The sequence below is a fragment of the Electrophorus electricus genome, chromosome 10 (assembly GCF_013358815.1).
Source record: "Electrophorus electricus isolate fEleEle1 chromosome 10, fEleEle1.pri, whole genome shotgun sequence".
Taxonomy (NCBI): Eukaryota; Metazoa; Chordata; class Actinopteri; order Gymnotiformes; family Gymnotidae; genus Electrophorus; species Electrophorus electricus.
The window spans coordinates 9,913,124-9,937,030 of record NC_049544.1 but is presented as its reverse complement, the minus strand read 5'-3'; the positions used below and the strand labels follow the sequence as shown (position 1 = coordinate 9,937,030).

Below are 23,907 nucleotides of genomic sequence, written 5' to 3'. Positions count from 1 at the left end.
TTTTCAGTAACCTCTAAGTACTGGCTGTAGGATACTTTACAGCAGGCCAATGCTATGATTTTAGGTTATAGTAAATGGTGACTAGTAGATTCTGTAGGTAGAGACTTATAGATTTGCTGTTGTGCAAGCTTATCGCAGTTGAGGTGGTGGGCTTGAACATTTTCAGAGAAGAGGCTTGTATTTCCATATGTTGGACAGGTTATGGCGTGCACGCTATATTGGTCCTAGGAACAAATCTTCTAGTCAAGACTATTTTAATTCTGTGATATTTGAAGTCTGTAAAATACTGCGTAGGAGCCTTTATTTCACCTTTTTGTATACTAAACATTTCTCATTGAAAATGCCGCTGTTGGAGCTCATCAAGCCTTATTAATGCCGCGAATATATCTAGTCTATTCTGCAATGGTCAAGTAGGTGGCAACCTGTGGCACCATCGACTTGTCCAGTAGATGGCAATAAGCATCACTTCGACTTGGCAAAATCATAGAAGAAGACGACGACGAAGGAGCGTTGATAAGGCGTTGAAAATAGCGACTTCTCGGATAAAAACAAGTCGTTGGTAGTCATGAGTTGTTTGTGGATGGGCAATGTAAGTGCTTTATGTATGAAATTGTAATAAAATGTGTTAACTGGCTAAAGGCCAGAACAGTCTCCTTTTGTTAATTGTTTGATGTTCAATATTGATTACTCCCTAGCAAGCTAGCTAGCTGCAGACATCAGTTTCTGGTCATCTCGATCTAGTTAGCTGTTGTGTAACTAACCTAGCTAACGCTAGGTCGGCTAAGGTTACTTGTGTTGTACTGAATATGATGCTCATTCTCTGCGAATAAACTAAATGAAAGTCGTGTTTTATTAGACCATTTAAAGATGGCACGATATCTAGTTAGGGACTAAACTAGCCAGATAAGTAGGCTAATTAACGTTGCGTTACAGTGTTAACCGGAGCCATTGACCAAGTCCCGTTATCTTTCTGTAAACAAACCATTTATAAATGACCATCTTCAAAGATTAATTAATGTATATACGATTTTCTATGCAACTGTCTTAATATACCTTACAGTTTTTAACAGCGAAATTTGATTTTTTCTTGCTAGCTATCTAGTCTAAGGAATAACCACGGGAATAAGAGGGGTATGACCAATGCTAGCTAGCTAACGTGCTGCATAGCTAGTTAGATGATCATCACTGTCATCTTATCTTGTTATTTTTTCTGTTGTAAGCTTGAGCCCTACATGGATGAAAAATTCGTTTCCCGGGCTTTTGCTACAATGGGAGAACTAGTGGTTAGTGTAAGAATTATTCGCAACAAAATGAACTGGTAAGCTTACAATCCACCAACACTACCTAGATAGCTATATAACTGAGGATTATGGAAACTCATAATTCAAATGAACCGTTCTGAGTGAGACATTGTTAACACTGTTATCTTGTTGGTGACTGCATTGTAGGGGTGCTGCTGGTTACTGCTTTGTGGAGCTAGCAGATGAAGCTACAGCAGAGAGATGTCTTAGAAAAGTCAATGGGAAACCTGTCCCAGGAGCTATGCCTGTAACTTAATCCCTTATATTTTAGCTATTAGCAACCTTCATGTTTCCAGATGTGCTTCTTCTGATCTGAAATACTGCTGCTGGCCTCCTTAGACCTAATCATATAGTAGTGGATTGTTGTTTCGTGTTGGAAATTCATCTAATTTTGAGTCTCATATGTTTCATTTTTCTTCTTTTCTTAGCCCAAGAGATTCAAGCTAAATAGAGCAAATTATGGGAAGCAAGGAGATTACAGGTGGGCATACCTTTTTAAAATACATACTAAATGGTATTTGACTGCTTAGGTATATTGTGCATTCTCAAAATGTTAATAATTGGATGATTGTTACTGTGACATAAACAACCACACACTGCTGCTATATTACCAGCACATTTGGTGGTTGTTGTGCAAAAGTGGAAATTCATTATATTTCTAATTACTAATGAAGAATATTGACATGGACTGCTGTGTAGTTCCTGACTCCACATGAACTGTTCATTCAGATTTCTGTGAAAAAAAACAACATGGAAATCACGTCTTTCCTCCTTGGTACATGGACTTAATGTGCCTTTTTTTTTTTTTTTTTGTAATAAAATGTTTTCTTTTACAGGCGCAAAACATGATTTGCCTTACAAGTGCAGTATCAGTGTGTTTTTGTAAACTGGACTATTAGTGTGTAGTCACTGTTACATAGTGGATTGAATGTTATTGTCTGAGAAAAAAGTGGGTACTCTGACAACAGGTGCTATCAGCCGTACCCATATGACCACAGCCAGTACTATCAGCAGTACACTGACTACTACTCAGATTGGGGATATGATCAGAATGCAAGCAGCTATGGTGGCTACCAGTACAATTCATATGACTACAGTAACCAGGTATGTTCTGTCATCTAAGATCACCTCAAAGTAGGTGTACGCAAATAAATGTTAATTTATTCTATAGTCAAAAATTACAGCTATATTTCTGCATTCACATAGTAATGTACTGTTTTGTGTATGTCTGTACGTGTTGCCGATTGGTGATTTTCAACATGTCAGCCTTATGAAGTTGCAAGTGAAGATGGTGGACTTGAAGGTAAATGTTCTTCATTACCAGTTGATCTCCATAAGACGATAACAATGTGTGCCATTGTCATGTTCTGCCTGATACCCCATGTTTATGAGATCTGACCCTTCTCCAGACCCCACTGTTGACCTGGACGTGGTGGAAGCAAACAAACAATTCATGGAAGACAGTGAGGAGCTCTACGACGCCCTAATAGAATGCCACTGGCCTGCTTTAGATTTCCCTGACGCTCCTGAATAGGATAGTAGACTAAAGGTCCTATAATGGGTCTGAAGATTAATGTGCTGCATCTCTTCACCTCTGTGATGGTGTCAGAAGGAATATGTCTTGTGTGGTGTGCTCCAGATCCCTTGTACACAGAATACACAGGCTAATACAGAGTGCAAACATCAGATGCCTGAAACACAAGGAGCTATTTTTTGTGGAGTTCATGAAATGCTGTGACCCACACAAAATGTTTGGTTTGCATTTTTATAAGTGGGCAAGATGCACAAATACCAGAGTAAATTATTTTAACTAATTGAAATTATCTGAGGTGTGTAGAAGTAACTTTCCGTGTTTTTTTTCTTCATCTGGTGTGCAGTGTTTTCATTATGTAACTCGGAATTCAGACTTCCAAATTTCAGTAAGATGAGTTATTTAATTTTATTTTTGTAGTAAAATTTATGTATCACATAAATGAGAGTGCTGCGTTTGCCCCATATGTTTTTTATTTATTATCAGTATTGAGGTTTAGCATCCTCCAAGTTTTTCATGTTTTTTAGCAATAAATCATTACTAGTGTTCATGCAGTCCAAAGCTTGGATGCACAAGGAAAGAAAAATATGACAATGAAACAACAAATAATATGTACATTTGGTGAGACTCTTCACAGTAAAATAATTCGCGGGGGGGAAGATGGGGGTCTTACTGCCAGTGGAGGGAATTAAGACACAGATTAGACCGATTTTACCAGAGCACAACTGGTGAGTTTTGAAGCATTGTTACTTAAAATTATCCTTCCATCTATGCTCTGTACTTGTGTGAGTTAGGAACACAATACACAACAGGCTAATACTGAACCCCTAATACCTACCCACTCACTTAAAAAATACAATATAGCAGCTAGGCCTATACTTTGAGCTGGTTGGATCATAATATTTTTAAGTCGAGAATATATGGAATTGTATGTCTACTTTTTTGATATAAAGATAAGATAATTTATGTTGCCATTCATTCATTGTGTGTTCTTGCACAGAACAAAACCTGTCTGGAAAAAAAAGTAACATTTAGGTTCTGAGTTTCCGAGGCTTTTTAAAAATTCATCCACTTACATAATCTTTATCTAATATTTTAATTAAGGCTTAATGAAAGTACAAAAAAGGCAGACATTTGGCAAGTTCAAATACTAGGAAAGTGCAAGTTTTGCTTATTTGTAGTGCAAATGCAGTATATGGTACCAAGTAAGGTGTGCCTCTAGGGGCTGAGAGTTGTCTATGCTTTCCCCGTTAGGCGTGTTTTATATGAGAGGGCCCCACTGTATCACATATATTAGAATCCCGTGGAAGTCATGGGACAGGCACGATGCCTTTCACGTCGCCAACAGCCTTTTTGCCTATGCTGTTTTCGGTTAGTTCTTCACAGCTCACATAAACTGAATCATATGTTAAAACAACTCATGCTCTTCTTTTTTTCTTTACGATCAGGAGTTTTATTTATGAATTAGGATACTTAAGACCTGTTATATGCCAATCTGTCTTTCAAATTGTAAGGTATTTTCAGAAGCGACGGGGATGGGGGTCACGACACAAACGCCAATCGTCCTCTTGGCTTGCTAGCCATTTCAGCTGATTTAAAACACGCCGTGTAGCCTAAACGTGAGCAGAGTGACGTGTATGGGCTGGGTCTCCACAACATCAGTGCCTAAGTCCACGGAGAGGACCGCGCTGCACCAACACATCAAAAGTAAGCGATTTATTATCACTTGCCTGGCTAAAGCGTTGAAAAGCGTAGCTGCATGGTTTTATTTTTGGTTTAAGCGTTCAAAAATTGCTGTTAGCTGGTAACATGAACTGGATGTAAACATTAATAGCCTTTGCGTTCTGCACATGACGATTTGTGTAGAACGGATGTCTCCAGAATAGACACACCGTCTGATTTAGTACTCGTAATACGCAGAACAATTTACCCCATGAATAGTCAGCTGTTTTTACGTGGACCAAAATATCCGTCTTATTCTTTAACACCAGACACATTCCACACCTCATTATAATACATTGCATTTATATAGCCTAAGTAGGCTACAATTACGTTACATTGGCAATTACGTTAGTTTCAACAGGCCTAATAAAGAAAACTGTGGTTTTGTATGCTTAGTGCAGCCATATATAACTCTTTATATATATATATATATATATATATATATATATATATATATGTTATCTATCTATCAATCTCTCTCTCTATATATATATATATATATAGAGAGAGAGAGAGAGAGAGAGAGAGAGAGAGATAGATAGATAGATAGATAGATAGATAGATAGATAGATAGATAGATAGATAGATAGATATGCAAAACGGAGGGATGGAATTAAGAGGTAGGGGCAACGGGTCAAATGAGATTGGAGATCCCATTTGGATATTGCCCCTACCTCTTAATTCCATCCCTCCGTTTTGCGCGTTCACGTTTGCGCGTTTTCAGGATGTCTTGCGAATCACCGGCAAGATGGTTGTGCACGTGACCAAATAAATCCACAACAGTTCTACTGTATAAAGGTCCTTTTCTTCATATCAAGCAACAACAAAAAAATCGCTATAGGCTAGCTAGCTAACATTACATGATTATTGCTGATTTGGCATTCCCACATTTTGTCATATTTTCATGTCGCATACCCACACTGAAGGCATATAATTAATCTCTATTTCAGAATGTAACTAACACTATTTTAGCTAGTCCAGCAGCGAGGTTGCTGAACTTTACCTCTGATCTGATATGAATGTAGACTGGCAGGGTTGCCTATACAGCACAGCTATTCGCCAGATAATGAAGTGTTATTTATTATTTAGTAATCGATTGATACCTGAAATTGAAGTGAATGATATAGTGCACGCAAGAGAGATCACCACGGCTAAAGACAGCATATTTGCTAGAAATGTCTGTCAAAAACTTGTTAAGTGTGTACATTTACTTAAGGGTCAATACGACTACTGATGACGTGTCAGGTTCTTGAAGGGTTCTTACACTACCCCTTGTAACTCAGTTCTAGGGGGCAAGGGGACCCCTGAAAACAAGGGGCAGGGATAAAAAGAAATGGCACTGGGCCTAAATGGCACCCTATTTTATCAGCCTGGTAGTTATTACATCGTAATTATTATGCTTTTGTTCCACAGGGCTTCACCGTGTAGTTTTGTCAGGTGCAGACAATGTCTTACGGAAGGGTGGATGTCTACCGCTCGCAACCGCGAGACTTCAGCAACCTAATTCAGACATGCAGCTCAAATATTCAGAAAATAACACAGAACAGTAAGTCACCCCGGAAGCACTAGTGCTGAAGGTCTTTTAATGCTTTCCTCTACATCAAAGAGCAGGCCTATAATTAGATCGTTATTAGGCTTTGAATCCATGCTCCATGTTAGGGACCCCCAAGGATAGTAAAATACATACCATTTGTTTCAGGAAGCATATCTGTTGATGTTAAAGATTTACAGTTATACTCAGCATGACAAATTCAAATTGAAGCAATACAATTATGCCCAAAGACTTTTTTTTCTCAAAGAATGAAGTGTACCAGTGAAGTCAGTAAACTGAAGAGATCATTATTTTTACACAATTTAAGGACACTTCTAATGATTGTGACTCAATCCGAACACTTGATTTGATGTATCTTGATTTGAGCACTCTCTTTATATTGACTGTATTGCTCTCTTGTCCAATTTTTTAGCTGGCCAAATCAAAACCATGCTGTTCCAACTAAGTAGCAGACCAGACACACTTGAACTTCAAGATAGACTGTGAGTCAAACCTGTCTTCACTACTAGCACAGTCATTCATCCATAATCCAGTTTATGTAAAGGAAACGACTCCTCAGCCTATCCCCCAGGACGTATACTGTCTGAAAAAGACAAACTTTTGAAAGCATGTCCCACTTATTATTTCCAGTGAGCAATGCATCATAGAAATTGGGAATGAATTTCCCATGGGATACATATACTAAGACTTTAAAAGTGTGTAATTATAGTAATTCCCTTATATCACATATATACCACTGTTCTGGACAATGATGTACATATTATTTAAGACTAGATACTAACAAGTAGAAATATAGCATAGACTTAGATCTCTTCTGCTTTGGTTTGTTTTCTTCCAAGTTCCACTTCTTCATGATTCTCTGATTTGCTGATCAAACTGTTGTGGGAAACAGTGAAGATAATTATGAGCATGTTCTATTGATTGGTTATTAAACCTGACCTTTATCGGTGTTTGTGTGTGGGGTTCAGTCAGCAGATGCAGCATTACACAAACCAGCTGGCTAAAGAGACCAACAAGCACCTGAAAGAGCTGGGCTCTTTACCTCAGCCTCAGTCTCCATCAGAGCAGGTGAATTCATTTATTTGATTTAGCCCAGAGCACACCACAGCTGAATCAAGATCAGTTAAATACACATTGATTCTCCACACAGCGGCAGCAGAGGATCCAGAGGGACCGGCTGATGAATGACTTCTCAGCAGCCCTTAACAACTTTCAGGTGGTCCAGCGTCGAGCAGCTGAGAGGGAGAGGGAGTCAGTGGCAAGGGTCCGCGCTGGCTCCCGCCTACCGGTACGTCAGGGTGGAACACACCTCTATACAACTGTGGTTTGAAATTTGATTCCAAATGTAATGATAAGGACAGAATGCAATTGTCTTTTGGATAATTTCCCTCTCTCACTCTCTCTCTCTCTCTCTCATGTAGGTTGAAGAGGGCAATCAAAATGATCAACTTGTGACATTCGAAAAGTAGGTGAACCTCTAATAACATTAGTGTAAATTTTGAATAATCACTGCTTTGAATTTTGAGAATGTTGCCTGTACTACAATGGGAATATCAATTCAACAAGGAATACAGTATCATTAACCATAATAAGGAGAGAGTAATGCACACAAAAGTTGCAGTCAGGTGAAAGCATTGGATAACACTGGCCAATGGTTGCTTTGAGTGTCCAGGAATGAAGACTGGAAGCAGAGGCAGAGTCATACAGAAGAGGAACCTATCACACAGGAAGACCTGGAGATGATCAAGGAGAGAGAGACAAACATCCGGCAGCTGGAGGTGAAGTCTCACTAACTGCACTGGGAGCATAGCCCTGCATACTAAATCATTCATCACTTAAGTAGCATTGTTCATTTCATTCCAGTTCAGTATTGTTAGTTCTGATTCTACTGAGTAGTCTAGTTCTGTTTTGTGCTATATTATAACCCAGGGTCAAGTTGCATTCTGCTTCAGCATAATTAACTGAAACATTATCAAAATGGCAAGTCAAAATTGCATCTCTGTCTAAATGATATGTATTTGTTTTCTGTTTTTTTGTGCCAGTAGAACGTTTTGCCAAAAATCAGTTCTAATGTAATTTCTTCTAATTGCAGTCAGATATCATGGATGTGAACCAGATCTTCAAGGACTTGGCAGTAATGATTCATGATCAGGGTGACATGATAGGTGGGCATGGCTGTGAATTGTGCATCCTTTCCTTTAATTAGAGGAACATTTCCTGCTTGTTTTGGTCACATGTTGACTCGTAGCTTGTAGCTTGAACAGTGCCCGAGGTTTTTAAACTGAACATGTGCTGCGCATGTCCGAACAGACAGCATCGAGGCAAACGTGGAGAACGCTGAGGTGAATGTGGAGCATGGCACTGAGCATCTGCAGCGTGCAGCTTACTACCAGGTACAGCAGTGAATGCAGCATTGCTTTAACATGCTAAGCTCACCTAGGACAGTCTTACACTCTCAGAGTATGATGTTTTTCAGCAGTGCTGTGTTGTCTCTTTGCCCATTACAGAGAAAATCACGCAAGAGGATGTGTGTTCTGGCTTTAGTGCTGTCCCTGGTGCTGACCATCTTCGCCATCATTATTTGGCAAGCTATCAAATGAGGTGATGTCACACATTGATTTAGTGGTTATTTGGTGTTATTCAGTTTTGAGTGAGTGGAGCTACTTGAGTGAGCTGGTTGCTGAGTATCTTGGTGTGTGTGTATGTGTGTATGCGTATGCTAAAGCCACTGTTTAGCAAAGAAGAAAAGGCTGCAGAGCGCCACCTCTTTCTAAAACCACACCACATTAACAAAAAAGGATCCTAATTAGTGGAGTCAGTTGCTTCTCTGCAGGCTTTGTCCCAAAAAGCCATAGACACTAGGCCCTGATAAGATCTAATTAAATAGCCTCATCTAGAACATGTTTATCCATGCAGGATAAAATGAACTAAATCTTCAAAGCACCTTGCATGCCCAGTGTACTTTTTTCAAGTTGTATCCTAGGAATGCAAGTTGAGGATTGTCAAGTTCCCAGGAGTGTATAGTTTCCCCATTTCAGGGGACCATAAATAAACAAAAGTTCGCTGCTTAGTTGTTTTTGGCTAACTGTGTATGTGGGGATCATTATCTCATACACAATAGTTAGCAAAAGGTCTAGAGTTGATTCTAGATGTGACATTGAAAACTGGAATCTGATGCTATTGTCTCTAACAATGAGAACCAAAGAAATCTTAGTGCCAGTAAAGCTAGTCATGATGACAAATCAAAATAAATGAATCCAAGAAACAAGAAACATATTATGGGCATTGATACATTCTTAAACAAAGCAAGAACATGTTTTTGAGTTTAGAGATACAACACAAACTTGGTAAACTACAGAAGACCACAGTAGTGGATGACTGATGAATAGATTGAGGTCTAGGCGAGAAGTTGTCAAAAATTACTTGAATTCTGATGGTTCGAGGGTTTGAGGGCATAATGCCAACTGCTGGTAAGTTTCCATATTAGAAAAGCCAACATACAGTTTGCTAGATAGTACATAAAATATCCTTTAGTGTTCTAGGACAAATCTTTATGGACAAGAAATGAAGACTATCCTGTAAAAGTGAGTAAAACTACATAAAGCTCAACACTTCAGCTGTGGCATGGGCATGTAAATCTGCAAGTGGACGTGGCTCACTTGTCTTCATGGATGATGGGACTGCTGACAGCAGCAGGTTGAATTCTGGAATTGTGAAGTGTACTGAGGCATCTTAACTGCTTAGATCCACTTAAATGCCTCTAAACTCAGTAGCTTGCATTTCACCTTACATAATGACCATGACCTGAAATGTACTACTAAAGCAACTGTGGAGATTTTTAGAGCCAAAAAGTTTAATGCGCTTGATTGGCCAAATAAGTATACAGTATACAGTTACTGAAGTCAATACTGAAAGACAAACACTCCCAAGGCAAGCAGGAACAGACAGGAGCTGTATTACTGCCATGGCAGGGGAAGATACCAAGTATCTGGAGATATTTCCTTTAAACAAAGTGTGACCAAGTAATAAAGATAACAGTTGCAATTAGAATTTATATATATATATATATATATATATATATATATATATATATATATATATATATATATATATATATATATAATTTAAAAAAAAAGTTTTTGTTACTTATGGTCTCTTGAAATGGTGTACAGTGTACAAAAAAAGGTCGTAATTCCAACATAGTTTATTTATATGGATGTAAATACACCCTAGATTAATCTGATATTCTGCCTATTTAATGCATAATTTAGATTCTAATAACCGGAATAACAAAAAATATATATTACAGATGTTAATTGCACTAAAACCATTATTGCACATATTGCATATTTAATTGCTAAGACTTACTTATGTCTTAGCAATTACTGTCTCTGTTATAGAGTATATTCTACAGTGGAACTTGAAAGTTCAAAATTTCTCAAACAAATGTATGTGAAAACTGCTGGCATCTATGGCCAGTGAAAGTCTAGAACAGCATTTAACAAGATGCTATGTGTGATATTTCTGTCAATACCTGTTTCTTTTTTTGTTTGTTTGTTTGCTTATGTGGCATGACGTTCACCCATGGACTTTCACTGCTGCTTATCACTCCACTGCACAAACTTGATTTTATTTTTTGTGAACTGTTTATTATTGTAACATTAGAAAAGTTATGTTAATGGTTGTTTTGTCTTATTTTATTGATGCAATATTTGATTAACTGTTGTTCTATTAGTCTTTAACATTAGAATGCACTCAACACCTCAGTTAAATCTAATTTAAGTTTTAGTTAGGAAGTAAATTACTGTTTAATTTTAGTTCAGTAGATCACTTGCATTAGTAGACAGACTAAAGTTTTTTCTATAGGTTAGCTAGTATGGAGAACTCCTGCTGTGTCCATGAAAAGGAAGCTCTATTGCTCTTTTCTGTTCCAGTCGGGAATATTTATTTAAAACAAATGTGCTAAAATTTGTTTCAAAAAATAAAAGAAATTGTGTGTATAAAATAACCTAAATACTAAGGATGAATTTGTTTTTTGTACCACATATTACATAATATAGTCTATTAGACAAAGGTGCGTGTTATGGAAGTTCTTTTTTTTACCCACTAGATGGCACTCAATGTACAGAAATAAAACACGATTTTCGTTTCGTTCTTCTAAGATTTACATAAGGTGTGAATATAGGCAAGGAATTCTCGAGGTAATAAATACTCAACGTATCACCTGTAGGTATTACTGACCTTAACTCAGATTAATTGTGGGTTTGCTTGGGACTCAGACCTGGACCTCCATTATCCTGATTTCTCCATGGAGATTCTTTTGTTCTAACAGGTGTCCTTGACTTTGTACAGCACCAGTTTACACAGTTCCCATTTGGGTTGGTATAAATGTAGGTCTTTGTTGAGAGAAGCATAATGGGGTCGAAATCTGCCTCAAGTGAAACAACTATTCTGCTTGTGGTTGTTTGATTTTTTTCCACTGCAGATATTATTGTATTCATAATGCCATTTATGCAATTTTTCAACAGATACACTGAAATGTGTTGAAAGGTATAGATGATATTTTGTCAATCTCCCCTGAGAAGTGAATCTATAACATCTACAAAAATGTGTGTCAGTATTGCATTTCTTTTGTCTACTCTCAGACAATTTAATTCATTGAAGATTGCTTTCCAGCTCTTTATGCTGATTTTGACTGTATTCTGTATTTTTATATTCCCAGAATGAATACAACATTATACATAACACTAAAGTATGAAAATTATATTATTGTTATATCACATAATTTCTCTACTCCAATACTCCATTAAGTTATATTCTGATGTCTATAGCAATATGATAAAGTTATAATCTTGAGTGGCCTTGAGCATAGTCAAATCTGATTGGAACTGAATATGGAATGTATACTGGAGGCCTGCAATTCTGGTAAAATAATTGTCACGTTTACTTGCACTTGCACAAATTTTAATATGATTTTTTAATTAATTTCACTTTTCTGCCAACACTAAAACTGATATTGAAGAGGATGAGAGGTAAGAATTGCCGGCACTGCTGCAACTTGCAGAGTGTGGACTTCAGAGACTATTGTCGAAGTTTTCCCCTTGCACACAAGAACAGCCTTCCAGAATCATGAGTATGTGTTTAACAGTCCAAGTGTGCTGCTGTGGTGCTCCGAGAGATTCTCAAGGTGCTGTTGAGTGGCCCTTGGTCACGTCTGTGCGTCATGCGGGGTAGGATTCAGCAGGCACCTACCCCCGCTGTCCTTCACAAACCACAGGACTAACCCTCCTAATGTTTGGCTGTGCACATCTCTCGGGCCGTGCACAGGCAATAACAAAGAGCTTTAATGATGATTTGAGTGGATAGCCCCTTTCATTAATGCTTCACCAACCCTTCGTGAACCAAACGTCCAGCTCTTGAAGCCATATTTGTGGTAAGGGCTACAGAGTGTGTAGGTGTGGTGAGTGTTTAAATGCTCATTGCCGTAATGTAAATGAAATTGGTGAAATCACTTAGAAATATTGTTATTTCACTAAATAAGTAGTTGATTCTTTCATGCAAGTATCTCACAGAGAGTAAATGCTACACACTTATCTGGAAAAAATGTTATCAGTTGAGTGCTGTAATCTCTTGTTTAAACCAGCTTTGTTTCAGGTTTTTAAGTATATAAAATAACATCAGTATTTACATATTTACCCAATATTTACATTTTTTCACTAAAGAAGGGAAATTCAGTTTTCTGTGATAGGGGCCCTTTAGAAAATTTAAGATTTGTTTAATTGACAGTCCCATGTGGGTTCTGAAATGTCTGCCAAGTTCTTGCTTCACAGTAATTTTCCAGCTGTCAAACAGTATTAGACATTTAATAACAGGCTACCAATATCTAAGCAGCTAACCAGCTGTTAAAAAGAGTGATTGGAGCTAAGCAAGGATGTTATGTGAGTAAGATGTATGCTGACACTCAACATTGGTCCTATTATACTGCCAAAAATGTTTCCTTTTTCAGGCTATCTACTATCTAATGAGGTACCTGTGTAAGGTACTAAGGCAGTTGCATCCAAATTGGAATGCACATTAGTAAAGGTGCTTCAGTATGCAATTATTCCTGAATTTCTTTGGACTAAAAGATGTTGTTCATAATGGGCATTACAGTGTTGTGTGAGTGTAGAAAAAGACTCATGCCATCTTCATTCAAAACGAATACACTGTTTTTTTTAACAAGGGAAAAGATTAATCTAGCGGAGAAACTGGGAAAATAATAACACATCAAGAAGTATAAACAATCTATACACGCTGCCCAGACACTGGCTCCTCTCACACTGTAGAGCAACCCATTGTGCAGCTGTCGCAGCCTGTACAAACCACCTTAGCTCAGTTTTCCTCTCGCTTGGACCCATCCATGCACCATCTTGGGTGTGGTAGAATTCCTCACAGTGTTGAGCCTCGTGTCACTGCCTCAACAGAAATAGCAGAAGCAGTGCTCCTCTCAGCCACTTCCACTCTCCTCAGCATCTGCTCTCTTCACACAAAGCAGTAAGACGGGGCATGGATGTTATTATGCAGGTATCCAGCAGGTGTTGGATGGTGAAGCGACATTCCTGTAGTGCCATAATTGACCTCATTACAAAGTGGACAACATAGAGGCAATTGTGGAAATGATGGAATCCTGCCACAACAGTCATCAACTCTACTTGTCACAGTAGTTTAACTGTAACTTACTCAAGCAATGACTGTAGTAGGCTACACCCATATAAACATCACCATATCCCTGGGAAACACTTTCCCGGTTATTTCAAGTGGCCAAGCTCTCTCCATAACCTCCATCTCTTTGGGAGCATCTGCAGTAGCTACACAAAATGTCACTGTAGGGCTGTGGTCAGTGCCACTAGGTCCTCATGCAGCTCCAGCAGCAGATCCACCAGAGCCTGTAGTTCATACTCCTCCAGCGACAATTGCGTCAAGCTGACAGCTGCTGTTGAGCCATGATTCCAAGCAGCCACTCACAGCTCTGTAGAGCATAGCTCCCAAGTGCCCTCACTAGCAAAAGTAGGTGGACACGTCATCTCTCTCACCGGGCACTAGCTGGGACCCACTATTGACCCTCTTGTTACTGTTTCTTTCATCATCTTCCCCAGCCAGCCACCTCACTCTTGGCTACTTGGGCCATCCAGGAAGGTACAGGTATGATGTTCAGTACCCCCTCCACTGGGCTGTTTTCTTCACCACCCGCCTTTGAGTTTGTAGATGTGTCACTTGATCGCCTCCGGCCTGGCAATGACATTCTGTTTCTGACACAAATGTAGCATTGTTGTGGAAGAATATTCAGAGATTGCCATCTTCATTCAAAATTAATATGTTGTTTATTTGAATATGTACAATAACCAACAGGAAAAAGATCAATCTAATGCAGAAATTGAGGGATGTATAACTAGACACAACACATCATGAAAACAGTAGACAAAATTCTAGTATTATAATTAAACTAATGCATACACGCAAACCAACAATTTCCAACAACAAACATGAACATAAAATTTAACTGAAAATAAGATTGCAGAGAGGTGCACAGAATCCTAGGAGTCCTCGCCATGCTCCTCTACGCTCCCAGTGGCCACCCACGAGTCCAGTAGTGAATGCCACAGTATAATACAAAAGTATATAAGGGGCATTTCAAGCAATACATTACAAACTGCATATGATTTCAGTGTCAAGTAAGATAACGAAAAACACTGCAAATAATGAAAGCACTTAATAATTTGATTCACAACTCTCTGTATGTGTGAAATGATTATCTCCTAAAGTGTTAAAAGATTTATTGTTATGATCTAGCTCTGCCATCTCATTTCGATAAACAGCTTTGTCACTGTTGTTGATCTGTCCAATTACTGTGCTATCAACTGCAAAATAGATGTGGCTGGCTGTTATTTCTGCCACATAGTCCCAGCAAAATAATAAGTTTAATTTATACAGGGGCTTTATCAAACTCAAGGTCACTGTACAAAGCATTACAGAAAAGCATCACAATGAATCAATTACAAGAGAGTATCACAAACATTAGGAATTAGATATAGAAGGAGAATAGTCAAAGTACTGAGAGATTTTTTAAACTGAACTTCAATTTGCCATCGCCCCCAAACTCTGGAACACACTTCCACAATCTCTCTGTCGTTGTTCTACACCCTCCGTATATGGTGTGTGTTCCTATTTTTGTAGTTCGGTTCCCTTGGTCCAGACAAAACAAGAAAATAATACTTCGTTACATTTTAGTCCTGGTTTGTTTAGCGTTCACATTTACAAATTTACAATCGAACCAAAATAAATTAAAGAAAAAGTGACATACGACGCACGTATGACAATCTATGGGCTTAATGCACTTATCGGTGTTTGAGTATACCTGAAGGTATTTTTGCCATCTGGAAACAACAAGAAGTGGTAAAATGGACAAAGGAGTCAAAACAGCGCCAGATATTCGTCCGATGCACATAACAAAAAAGGTATTCTGCAAAAGAAGATGACGTACATTTCCGATGCTTGTATCGACCTGTAATGAAACATTTTTTTGCTTGTTTTCAATGCACCCTGTTCTGTCGCGGCGCTTTCAGTGTCGCAGCTTGTGACATCACGTCCTATGTTTGGGTCGTTGCCTTCGGTTTGCATTGTGTTCATACTTCAAACGAACCGCACCACCTGGTCAAGCGGTCTCCGTCCGCTTATTTATTTTATTTATTTATTTTTTCCATTTTTTTAATCTTTATTTGCACAGCACTGTTAAGAGTATATTTTACAAGAAAAAGGTACGGTGGCCAGGAAGACCCATATCAGGCTGCAAATTACCAATCGTGCAGCAAATGAAAAGACGCACTGCAACTACACAAACCATTTTCATCAAAATGACAACACATGCGCTACGATTTTTTCCCTTGGTATTATGGCACAGAATGAACAATTGGCTTATTCGTACTTCGCATTCTTGTGTATGTTGCTACTGTTAGGTTCTGAAGAACGCTTATAAAACAAAATCCCATTTAACATAAACATAAACCCGACCCTACCAGAAAACTAACCTAGCTACGTAGTGTTAACTACATTCCGAGTGTTATTTACTACCAGTTCAACCTAATTAGATGCTACCTAATAACTTTTGTCTCTATACCTACATTTAGAGTGTTACTGAGTTAATTTATTTTGTATGCATGTAAAACATCACACTTCATATAAGATAGTGAGAATAAGACAATTGACCAGCTGTTCATTGTTGCAGACCAGCTAACCAAACTGGTACTTGTAACAAACCATCTTAGAAATGGACCACAAAACTATAAAACCTGAACGAAAACGTGGCCTTTCTGAAATTAGTAACAGTCCGAATGTAGCTAGTTAGCTAACAAAACATTAAGTCAGAAAATTAGTCGTGTTAGATGGGACTTTTTTTTTAGCCTTCTTTAAAGCTGCATTCTGTACAGCCTAGAAATAGTAAATACGCAAGAATGCGGAGCATGAATAGGCCAATTGTTTATTCTGTGTTAGCCTAAACCAATGATAAAGCCGTGGTAATCTATTTTATAATTATTTTCTTCAGCTACTCTATTGCCGCTGGTCTCATAGGAGTTCACCCCCTCTGTGTGTCCTCCGGAAATATGCTTTGTGTAATTGCATCGTTTTTTCTTTTCCTGCGCGATAGGTCTTCACGGCCACCGTAAAGGCAATCTATAGCCATACAATGCAACAAAAATGTTTTCATATGAGAATGGCTCCTCGTTTGCGGGTGCTCCTGGACGGTGAAATCCAGTGCGTCCCAAAAACGTTGTTCCTCGTCGCCTGGGTGTTTCTGTGCAAGCAAAATAATAAAAAGCAGATAACGGATGAAGCTTCTTCCTACTATTTTGCGAATCTACGCGCAGAAAAGTGACATGTGGGATTGCGCAATCGATCCCTTGTTGCGACAGAGTGCTTGTATGTGAAAGCAAACCAGCGATAATGAGCCCCGCCCTCAAACGAGCCCAGAATCGGTCGTGGGTGTGGACTCAAATGCATTAAGTAGACAGAACAGGACGAGTGTATCTGAAACCTGGGCATTATGTGCATTTTTCGCCCCTCAGGATATTACAGATACGCTCGATAAACCAAATGGTAATTAAGTATTTTACCTCTTCATTGTTCCACATCAGACCTCGGCTCATTTTGTTTTATTTGCACTTCCACGCAGTGTTTAGGGTCGCATCTCATGTTTATCAATCTGCTTTTTTGGTGCGCTCCATGGCTTGGAAGGCAGCGTTCACACTTGCTTTAACGAATCGTACCAGCAGAGCAATTGCTCCAGGCTTCATTTTAGTTGAACCAAAGCTGTCAAGTATAGATGGGTTGTGTTCAGACATGGTAGCTTTGAATGCAGAAAGAGCAGGAGGTGAAGAGGCAGCTTTGGTGCTAATATAAATCAGTTTATCATCAGTGTAACAGTGAAAGTGGAGGCCATAACTCTGAACAATCAGACCAAGAGGTAGCATGTAGATAGTGAAAAGGAGAGGGCCAAGGACTGCTCCGTGGGGTACTCCTTGTGCAATTGTATCAATGGCAGATTTATATTTAGCAAGGCCAACAAACTCAGATCTATTTGAGATATATAGAAGTGGAATAAAGCAAGGACTATAGTAATGACAGTTTGCTAAGAGATGAGTGATCAGTGGGTTATGATTAAATAGGTCAATTGCTGCACTTAAGAAGATGGATACTCAGAGTGCCAGTGTCAGTAAAAAGAAGGGGATTGTTAAGAATGAGTAACAAAGCTATTTTCAGTGCTATGCCATGGTACAAAGGCTAGAGTGGAACTGTTCATAAAGGTTATGAGTATTTAAAAAGGACTGCAGTTGGTAGGCTATGACCTTTTCTAATAACTTGGCTGGAAAGGAGAGATTGGGGATTTTCTGATAATTATCAAGAATCACAGCATCTAGTGCTGACGTTTTGAAGGATGTTGGATCCAATCAAGAGGCAAGAGATGCTTTAATGAAGTGACAAATAGGAGGAGAAATAATTGCGGAACATTTCTTAAGGAGTGGGTTGGGGGCAGGATTGATCGGACAGGGAGAAGAGTTGGCTTTAACTATTAGCAAAGAGGAGAGCTCAGCCATGGGGCCTTGTGGATGATAGTTTTCAAAATTAAAATGGATATAATAGACCTGTGGCCCCCTTCATTTTTTCATACTTAACAGTTTTACACCTCTTCTAAACTAATTATGTCTGTGTCTCAGTGAAACCTCCACATAGTGCAGCATGGTGGGTGTAGCCCCATGCCTGTGTAATTGAGATGGCTCTCCTCAGCAGGCACTGAGGATCTGAAGGAAAACAGCAGCATACAATCAGCAGAAAGACACAGCAGGTGACATCCTTGCGAAATGAAATTCAGGAAAAACCTTCAACTTTCAGTGGGAGGATGAGCTCAAACACAGGGCTAATGCCTTACAGTGGACTGAACATTTCAAATGTAATGTCACAGTTAGCCTCTTTCTTTTCTCAAACCTGATAATCTGTATTGAGGTCCAGTAAGTAAATTCTTGCCAACTTCAATAAATTAACTATAAAGATTGAATAAATTAACTATAATGATATGAATTAGTGGGTTGCCAATGATTTTTAATTTGTGGTAATAAAAATGTCATTAAAATAAAATACTAACTTGAAACTATTTTTGCTTCAACAGGTTGACCATTGACTTTTGTATGCAGATAACAGGAAAATAATATGAATTTTGTAGCTGGTGTTCTCTTGGGAAGCATAGATAGTTCCCCAGTGCTTGCCGGGGATGTCAGAGCCATTACCATCCTTTGCCAAGTGACCTGTTCTGGCTTCCTCATCTGAGGCAGCAAGGGAGCCGTGACACTAGCTCCACCCAAAGGAAAACAAAAAAACCTGCTGTGGCCTACCCCATAGAGCCATGGTTTTGGTGTCTGGAACTGCCTTGATTCTGAGAAGGGAGATGCTCTCTGAAATTTCTTGGGGGTGGGGCTTGTAGTCCCCTCGGCCCTACTTTCCAGGGACCGACCGGTTCACGTGCACTATGTGGGCAGACCGGTTGGTCTGAAGGCCCACCCAGGGGCATGAGCATGGTGGCTGTTGCCTAGTCAATTATGGGAGCCTCTATCAATGCCACAGGGCCCCAGCTCTGTGCCTAGTTAATGGGAGGTGGTTCCACCACCCCGTTCAATCAAGGGGTCCCAGCCAGCATAGGGGGTGCTGTCTCTGCACCCGATCGATGAAGGGTCCCATCAATGCTCTAGAGATGTGCAGGTTTGCCATGCCCAGGGCTTCAGGAGGCGAAGTGTCTAGCATGCGCCAGGCTCTGGGTGGTGCGCCACTCTCCATGCTCTATGCCTGGATGGGCATGGTTCCCATTGCGTCCCCTTCCTCCCTCCCTTTGCTTTGTCACTGGCATGGGAGGTGTACAGTTGGTAGTTACAGTTACATCTTTGTTTTACACAGCTGATTGATGTGCTGTTGGAGGTTTATAGCTGTTTATTTACAGCTGTAGGTGTTTTGTAGTACTACTTGTATTGTAGGTGAATTGTGCTACTGAAGGTTTACAGTAGTAGATGTGCTATTGGAGGTCTGCTGTTAGAGGTGTACAGTTGTAGATGTGCTGTTGTAGGGTTCTGTTAGAGGTGTACAGTTGTAGATGTGTTGTTGTAGGTGTACAGTTCAAGTCTAGCCCATGTGTTCCTTGCTCAGTTTCTGATCACATGACAGCTGTGGGCTTGTTATTTTTGGATGGCAGACCACTCTGAACCCAACAGTGATACTGACACATATAATAACCCTAGCAACACTGTTCTGCCTGATAGACTTGTATGGGTTTAATATCCAAATAATATCTGGTCAGCAGTGGTCTGGTAGTCAGAAAATAACCAGATATGAATGAGTAGCAAGATGGCTGACTAATCCTGCATGCCAACAGATGGGTAACAGTACGTGATTGTAAACTTATAAAATGCATCTATAAGATAGCGTACCTAAAAAAAGCCAGAGAGTGTTGGTACAAGGTAAGTGCCTACACTTTAAGGGCCAATGACTATAAATACTACCTGACAGCATGTGCAAGGTCTGCATGAAAACTTTACTAAGAACCTACCAATTTCAAGCATATATGAAACAGTCAAAATATCAGACTAACCCTTGATTGTTAAACTTTTGAATGTGCTATAGATATTGAACTTTCTTGCAGGTTGTTATACATGCATGTCTTGCAATGTTCTTGTGATGCCACTTGTCCTTTTGGGTGATTTGGAAACCAGTGATAAAGACTGACAGCTGGGACTATGCACCTGTCTACTGATTTTCTTCGTCTGTTTCTCATCAAATGTAAAATAAAATAAAAGTCCTTTCTACACCCATAAAGAATGTAAATGTCTGCAGAGCCAGAAGAGAGAAAAGGTCAGGCAGAAATTATCAACTCCTTGCACTGAAAAGGGGGGTCTGGTTTTCTTCATTTCTTCACCATTGTCAGAAATGGTTTTTTGCTCTCTTACCTCTTTTTTTCATTTCCTCTTCCAGATGCTGAAATTCAGCTCTGATTCCAAACTGTGATGGACACTTCACTAGTGATAATGACTGCTAGGCTTTCTATGGTTATACATGAGAAGAGATGAAAGAAGAGAGGAAATGAATGTGGGGTGCACAATACTGTGTATGTGTGTGTGCATGGGTGCGTATGTGTGTGTATGTGTCTGTGTATTTGCACATTCATGCTTCTTACCTCATTCATGTCTGTAAAGGAAACTTGAACTACCATTTATCAAATATTATGAGCTTGTCTGTGAATGTGCAAGACATGCAGGAGTATTTTTGTCTTCATAAAGAACACTGCAGTTAGCAATGTGCCTGTGTGCGTGTTTCAGCTGATGCTGCATACACGATGCATACAGTATAGTAGTAATTTTAATGTGACCTTTTTATAATTTTAACAGAAAGAGTATTTTAACCACAGATGTAGTACATGTTCTTCAAACCCTTCACAGTTGGAAATCCAGCCAGGGATTTAGAGTTGCAAGAAACAGTTTGGATTTCTGGAAGAATGGCTCCGAAAATATGATTTTGATCTTCTTATGTGTCATAATAATAAATTGTTTGTCTTTTTTAACAAACACACTAAATTTTACACTACCATAGTTTTACTGAATATATGGTTCAAACATTCAGTCATTGATGGGAAAAGTATGAAAAAAGTAATTAGAATCAGATGTTCCAATTCAGCCAAATGTTAAATCCAAAATACAACACTTTTGAAGTATGTGCTATACAGCTTTGGAAGAAAATAAGAGACCACTCCAGTTTTTTTTTTAAATCAGCATCTCCACATGTTCAGCAGTTGAATAGGTGATCACCTTACCAAAATCCTATTCTAACGGGCAACAGTATAAAAACCACTGCTGATGTCATCACTATTCTCTTGTTATAGAACCAGCTGGATGGGAAAAGCAGTGCTAGGACTATCCAAAAAGTATTTGTAGTCAAAATACAGCTACAGACCATGCCAAAAGAGTAAAAAAAAAAAAAGGTTCTTAATCAGGAAAAGAAGGGTTCAATTTTAGCTTTACTGGCAGAGGGATATAGTGAGCATCAGCTTTCTTCTATCTTGAAAATGTCAAAAACTATGGTTAATAAGAACAAGGTTAAGTAGCAAACACATGGGACAACAACAGCTACAGACTGGCAGAGGTCGAAAACAACTCTACTGACCGTGATGATCGCCACCTCATTCGAATGTCACTTAAAAACCATAAGATGACGTCAAGTGACCTACAAAAAGAATGGCATGCAGCAGCTGGGGTGAATTGCACAGCGAGGACAGTTTGAAACAGGCATCTGGAGGCAAGGCTGAAGTCATGCAAAGCTAGAAAAAAAGGCCTTCATCAATGAGAAGCAAAGAAGAGTGAGACTGAAGTTTGCAAAAGACCATAAGGATTGGACTGTAGAGGACTAGAGTAAGGTCATCTTCTCTGATGAGTGCAATTTTCAGCTTTTTCCAACACTTGGTCGTGTAATGGTTAGGCGGAGACCTGGAGAGGCCTACAAGCCTTACACCCACTGTGAAATTTGGTGCAGGATCGGTAATGATCTGGGGATGTTTCAGCAAGGCTGGAATCAGGTAGATTTGTCTTTGTGAAGGACACATGAAGCCACTTACAAAACTGAGCAGCAAGAAAACTTGCTTCCTTCTGCTCTGACAATGTTCCCCAACTCTGATGATTGTTTTTTTCAATAGGACAATGCTCCATGTGACACAGACCACCAGATCAAGACCCTATAATGGCCAGCCCAATCTCCAGACCTGAGCCCCATTGAAAACCTCTGAAATGTGATCAAGAGTAAGATGGATGGTCACAGGCCATCAAACAAAGCCAAGCTTCTGGAATTTCTGTGCCAGGAGTGGTGCAAAGATACCCAACAGCAATGTGAAAGACTGGTGGAAAGCATGCCAAGACGCATGAAAGCTCTGAGTAAAAATCAGAATATTCCACCAAATATTGATTTCTTGACTCATCCCAAGTTGAAATATTAGTACTGTGTTGTTTATAAATGAATATGAGGTTGTTTTCTTTGCATTATTTGTGGTCTGAAATTTCTATAACTGTTTTGTTATTTTGAGCATTAGTCATTTTCATTAAAAACATGCTCTAAAATACAATATTTTTATCTGGAATTTGGAAGAAATATTGCCAGTAGTTTATAGAATAAAACAAAACTGCTTAGCCTGGTCAAACACATACCCATCAATTGTAAAACTAGAGAAATTGATCATTTTGTAGTGGTCTCTTATTTTTTTCCGGAGTTGTATAATGCAATATGGCCTCATCAAAAGATATTGTAGAAGATACATTAATGAAGCTAATAAGACAAGAACTGATTACAGAAACATTTCTATAGACTTATAGTCTATAGTCAGGCAGATTTACTTTGCCTATAGAAGTGAACATCCTACCAAGATCAATGCATGTATTGTTGAATCCTTAAACATGTGATAAGAATTCCAGTGCAACAGCAGAGGATCCGCAGACATTTCCTGCATCGGAATGAATCTAAAACATTAAATAAGGTTAATATTCAGTGGAAGGTTTCATGCAGAAAATTATCTCCAAAGAAACATTATTGCCCATCTCAGGTTTACTAAAGACCACCTAGATATTTAATATCATCTCTGCAATTGAAATTGGATAATTCTTTGAACAAATGGGCCAAAACCAGATCTTTTTAGTAAAGCTTTATGTTTGCATGAAATGTTGCATATAAACAAGCACAAAAACTTTATTCCAACTGTGAAGTATGAAAGAGGGAACAGAATGCAGTGGGGCTGCTTTGCTGCCTCAGACCTGCATGACTTACAGTAATTGAGAGTGGAGAGTGGATGAGAGTGGAGCAGCATGTAGATGGTCTATGGCAGAACATGAGGGTCTTTATCTATCATCTAATACTTATAATAGCATGGGTCCTAGAGGATTAATCCAGACACAGGAATAAATCTACATCATAGAGTTGTTTGTTTTTTGGGGGGTGGTTTGTTAGTTAAATCATATCATACTTGTGAATTAAATACTAAGGTTGCATTATAGTTAAGCAGCATTTATACAGAAATCCAGGTAATTCCAAAAGGTTCAGAAAGATTTTTCTGGCAAAATTTTACAAAATTTTGGCTCCCAATTTGTTTGCATAGTAACTGGTTACAAAGTATTATTCAATAGATTTGCAATGGTGAAATCATCCAGGAGAATCAGCTGTTTTCAATTATAAAAGAACACAGTCTCATATTGTTA

The 23,907-nt window shown here is 38.9% G+C and overlaps 2 protein-coding genes and 1 long non-coding RNA gene across 3 annotated transcripts; 2 read left to right on the top strand and 1 right to left on the bottom strand.

The window, feature by feature from the left end:
- Positions 1–490: 490 nt before the first annotated feature.
- Positions 491–3,378, top strand: LOC113588156 (tRNA selenocysteine 1-associated protein 1). The gene is made up of 7 exons (XM_027027218.2): positions 491–589; positions 1,221–1,318; positions 1,449–1,548; positions 1,730–1,782; positions 2,270–2,405; positions 2,568–2,604; positions 2,711–3,378. Exons 1-7 carry the CDS (start codon positions 566–568, stop codon positions 2,833–2,835), a joined length of 573 nt encoding a protein of 190 aa, XP_026883019.1. The 5' UTR covers positions 491–565; the 3' UTR covers positions 2,836–3,378.
- A 498-nt stretch (positions 3,379–3,876) lies between these two features.
- stx12l (syntaxin 12, like) lies at positions 3,877–11,114 on the top strand. Its single transcript, XM_027027217.2, has 11 exons — positions 3,877–4,539; positions 5,968–6,100; positions 6,519–6,588; positions 7,075–7,174; positions 7,257–7,394; positions 7,528–7,571; positions 7,779–7,884; positions 8,199–8,271; positions 8,417–8,499; positions 8,614–8,707; positions 10,772–11,114. The coding sequence occupies exons 2-10, from the start codon at positions 6,001–6,003 to the stop codon at positions 8,704–8,706; spliced, it is 807 nt and encodes a 268-aa protein (XP_026883018.2). The 5' UTR covers positions 3,877–4,539; positions 5,968–6,000; the 3' UTR covers position 8,707; positions 10,772–11,114.
- Positions 11,115–14,443: 3,329 nt separating this feature from the next.
- Positions 14,444–15,702, bottom strand: LOC113588152. The gene is made up of 2 exons (XR_003411826.2): positions 15,501–15,702; positions 14,444–15,328 (listed from the first exon to the last, which is right to left on the bottom strand). It is a non-coding gene; the product is annotated as an uncharacterized LOC113588152 (long non-coding RNA).
- Positions 15,703–23,907: the final 8,205 nt, after the last annotated feature.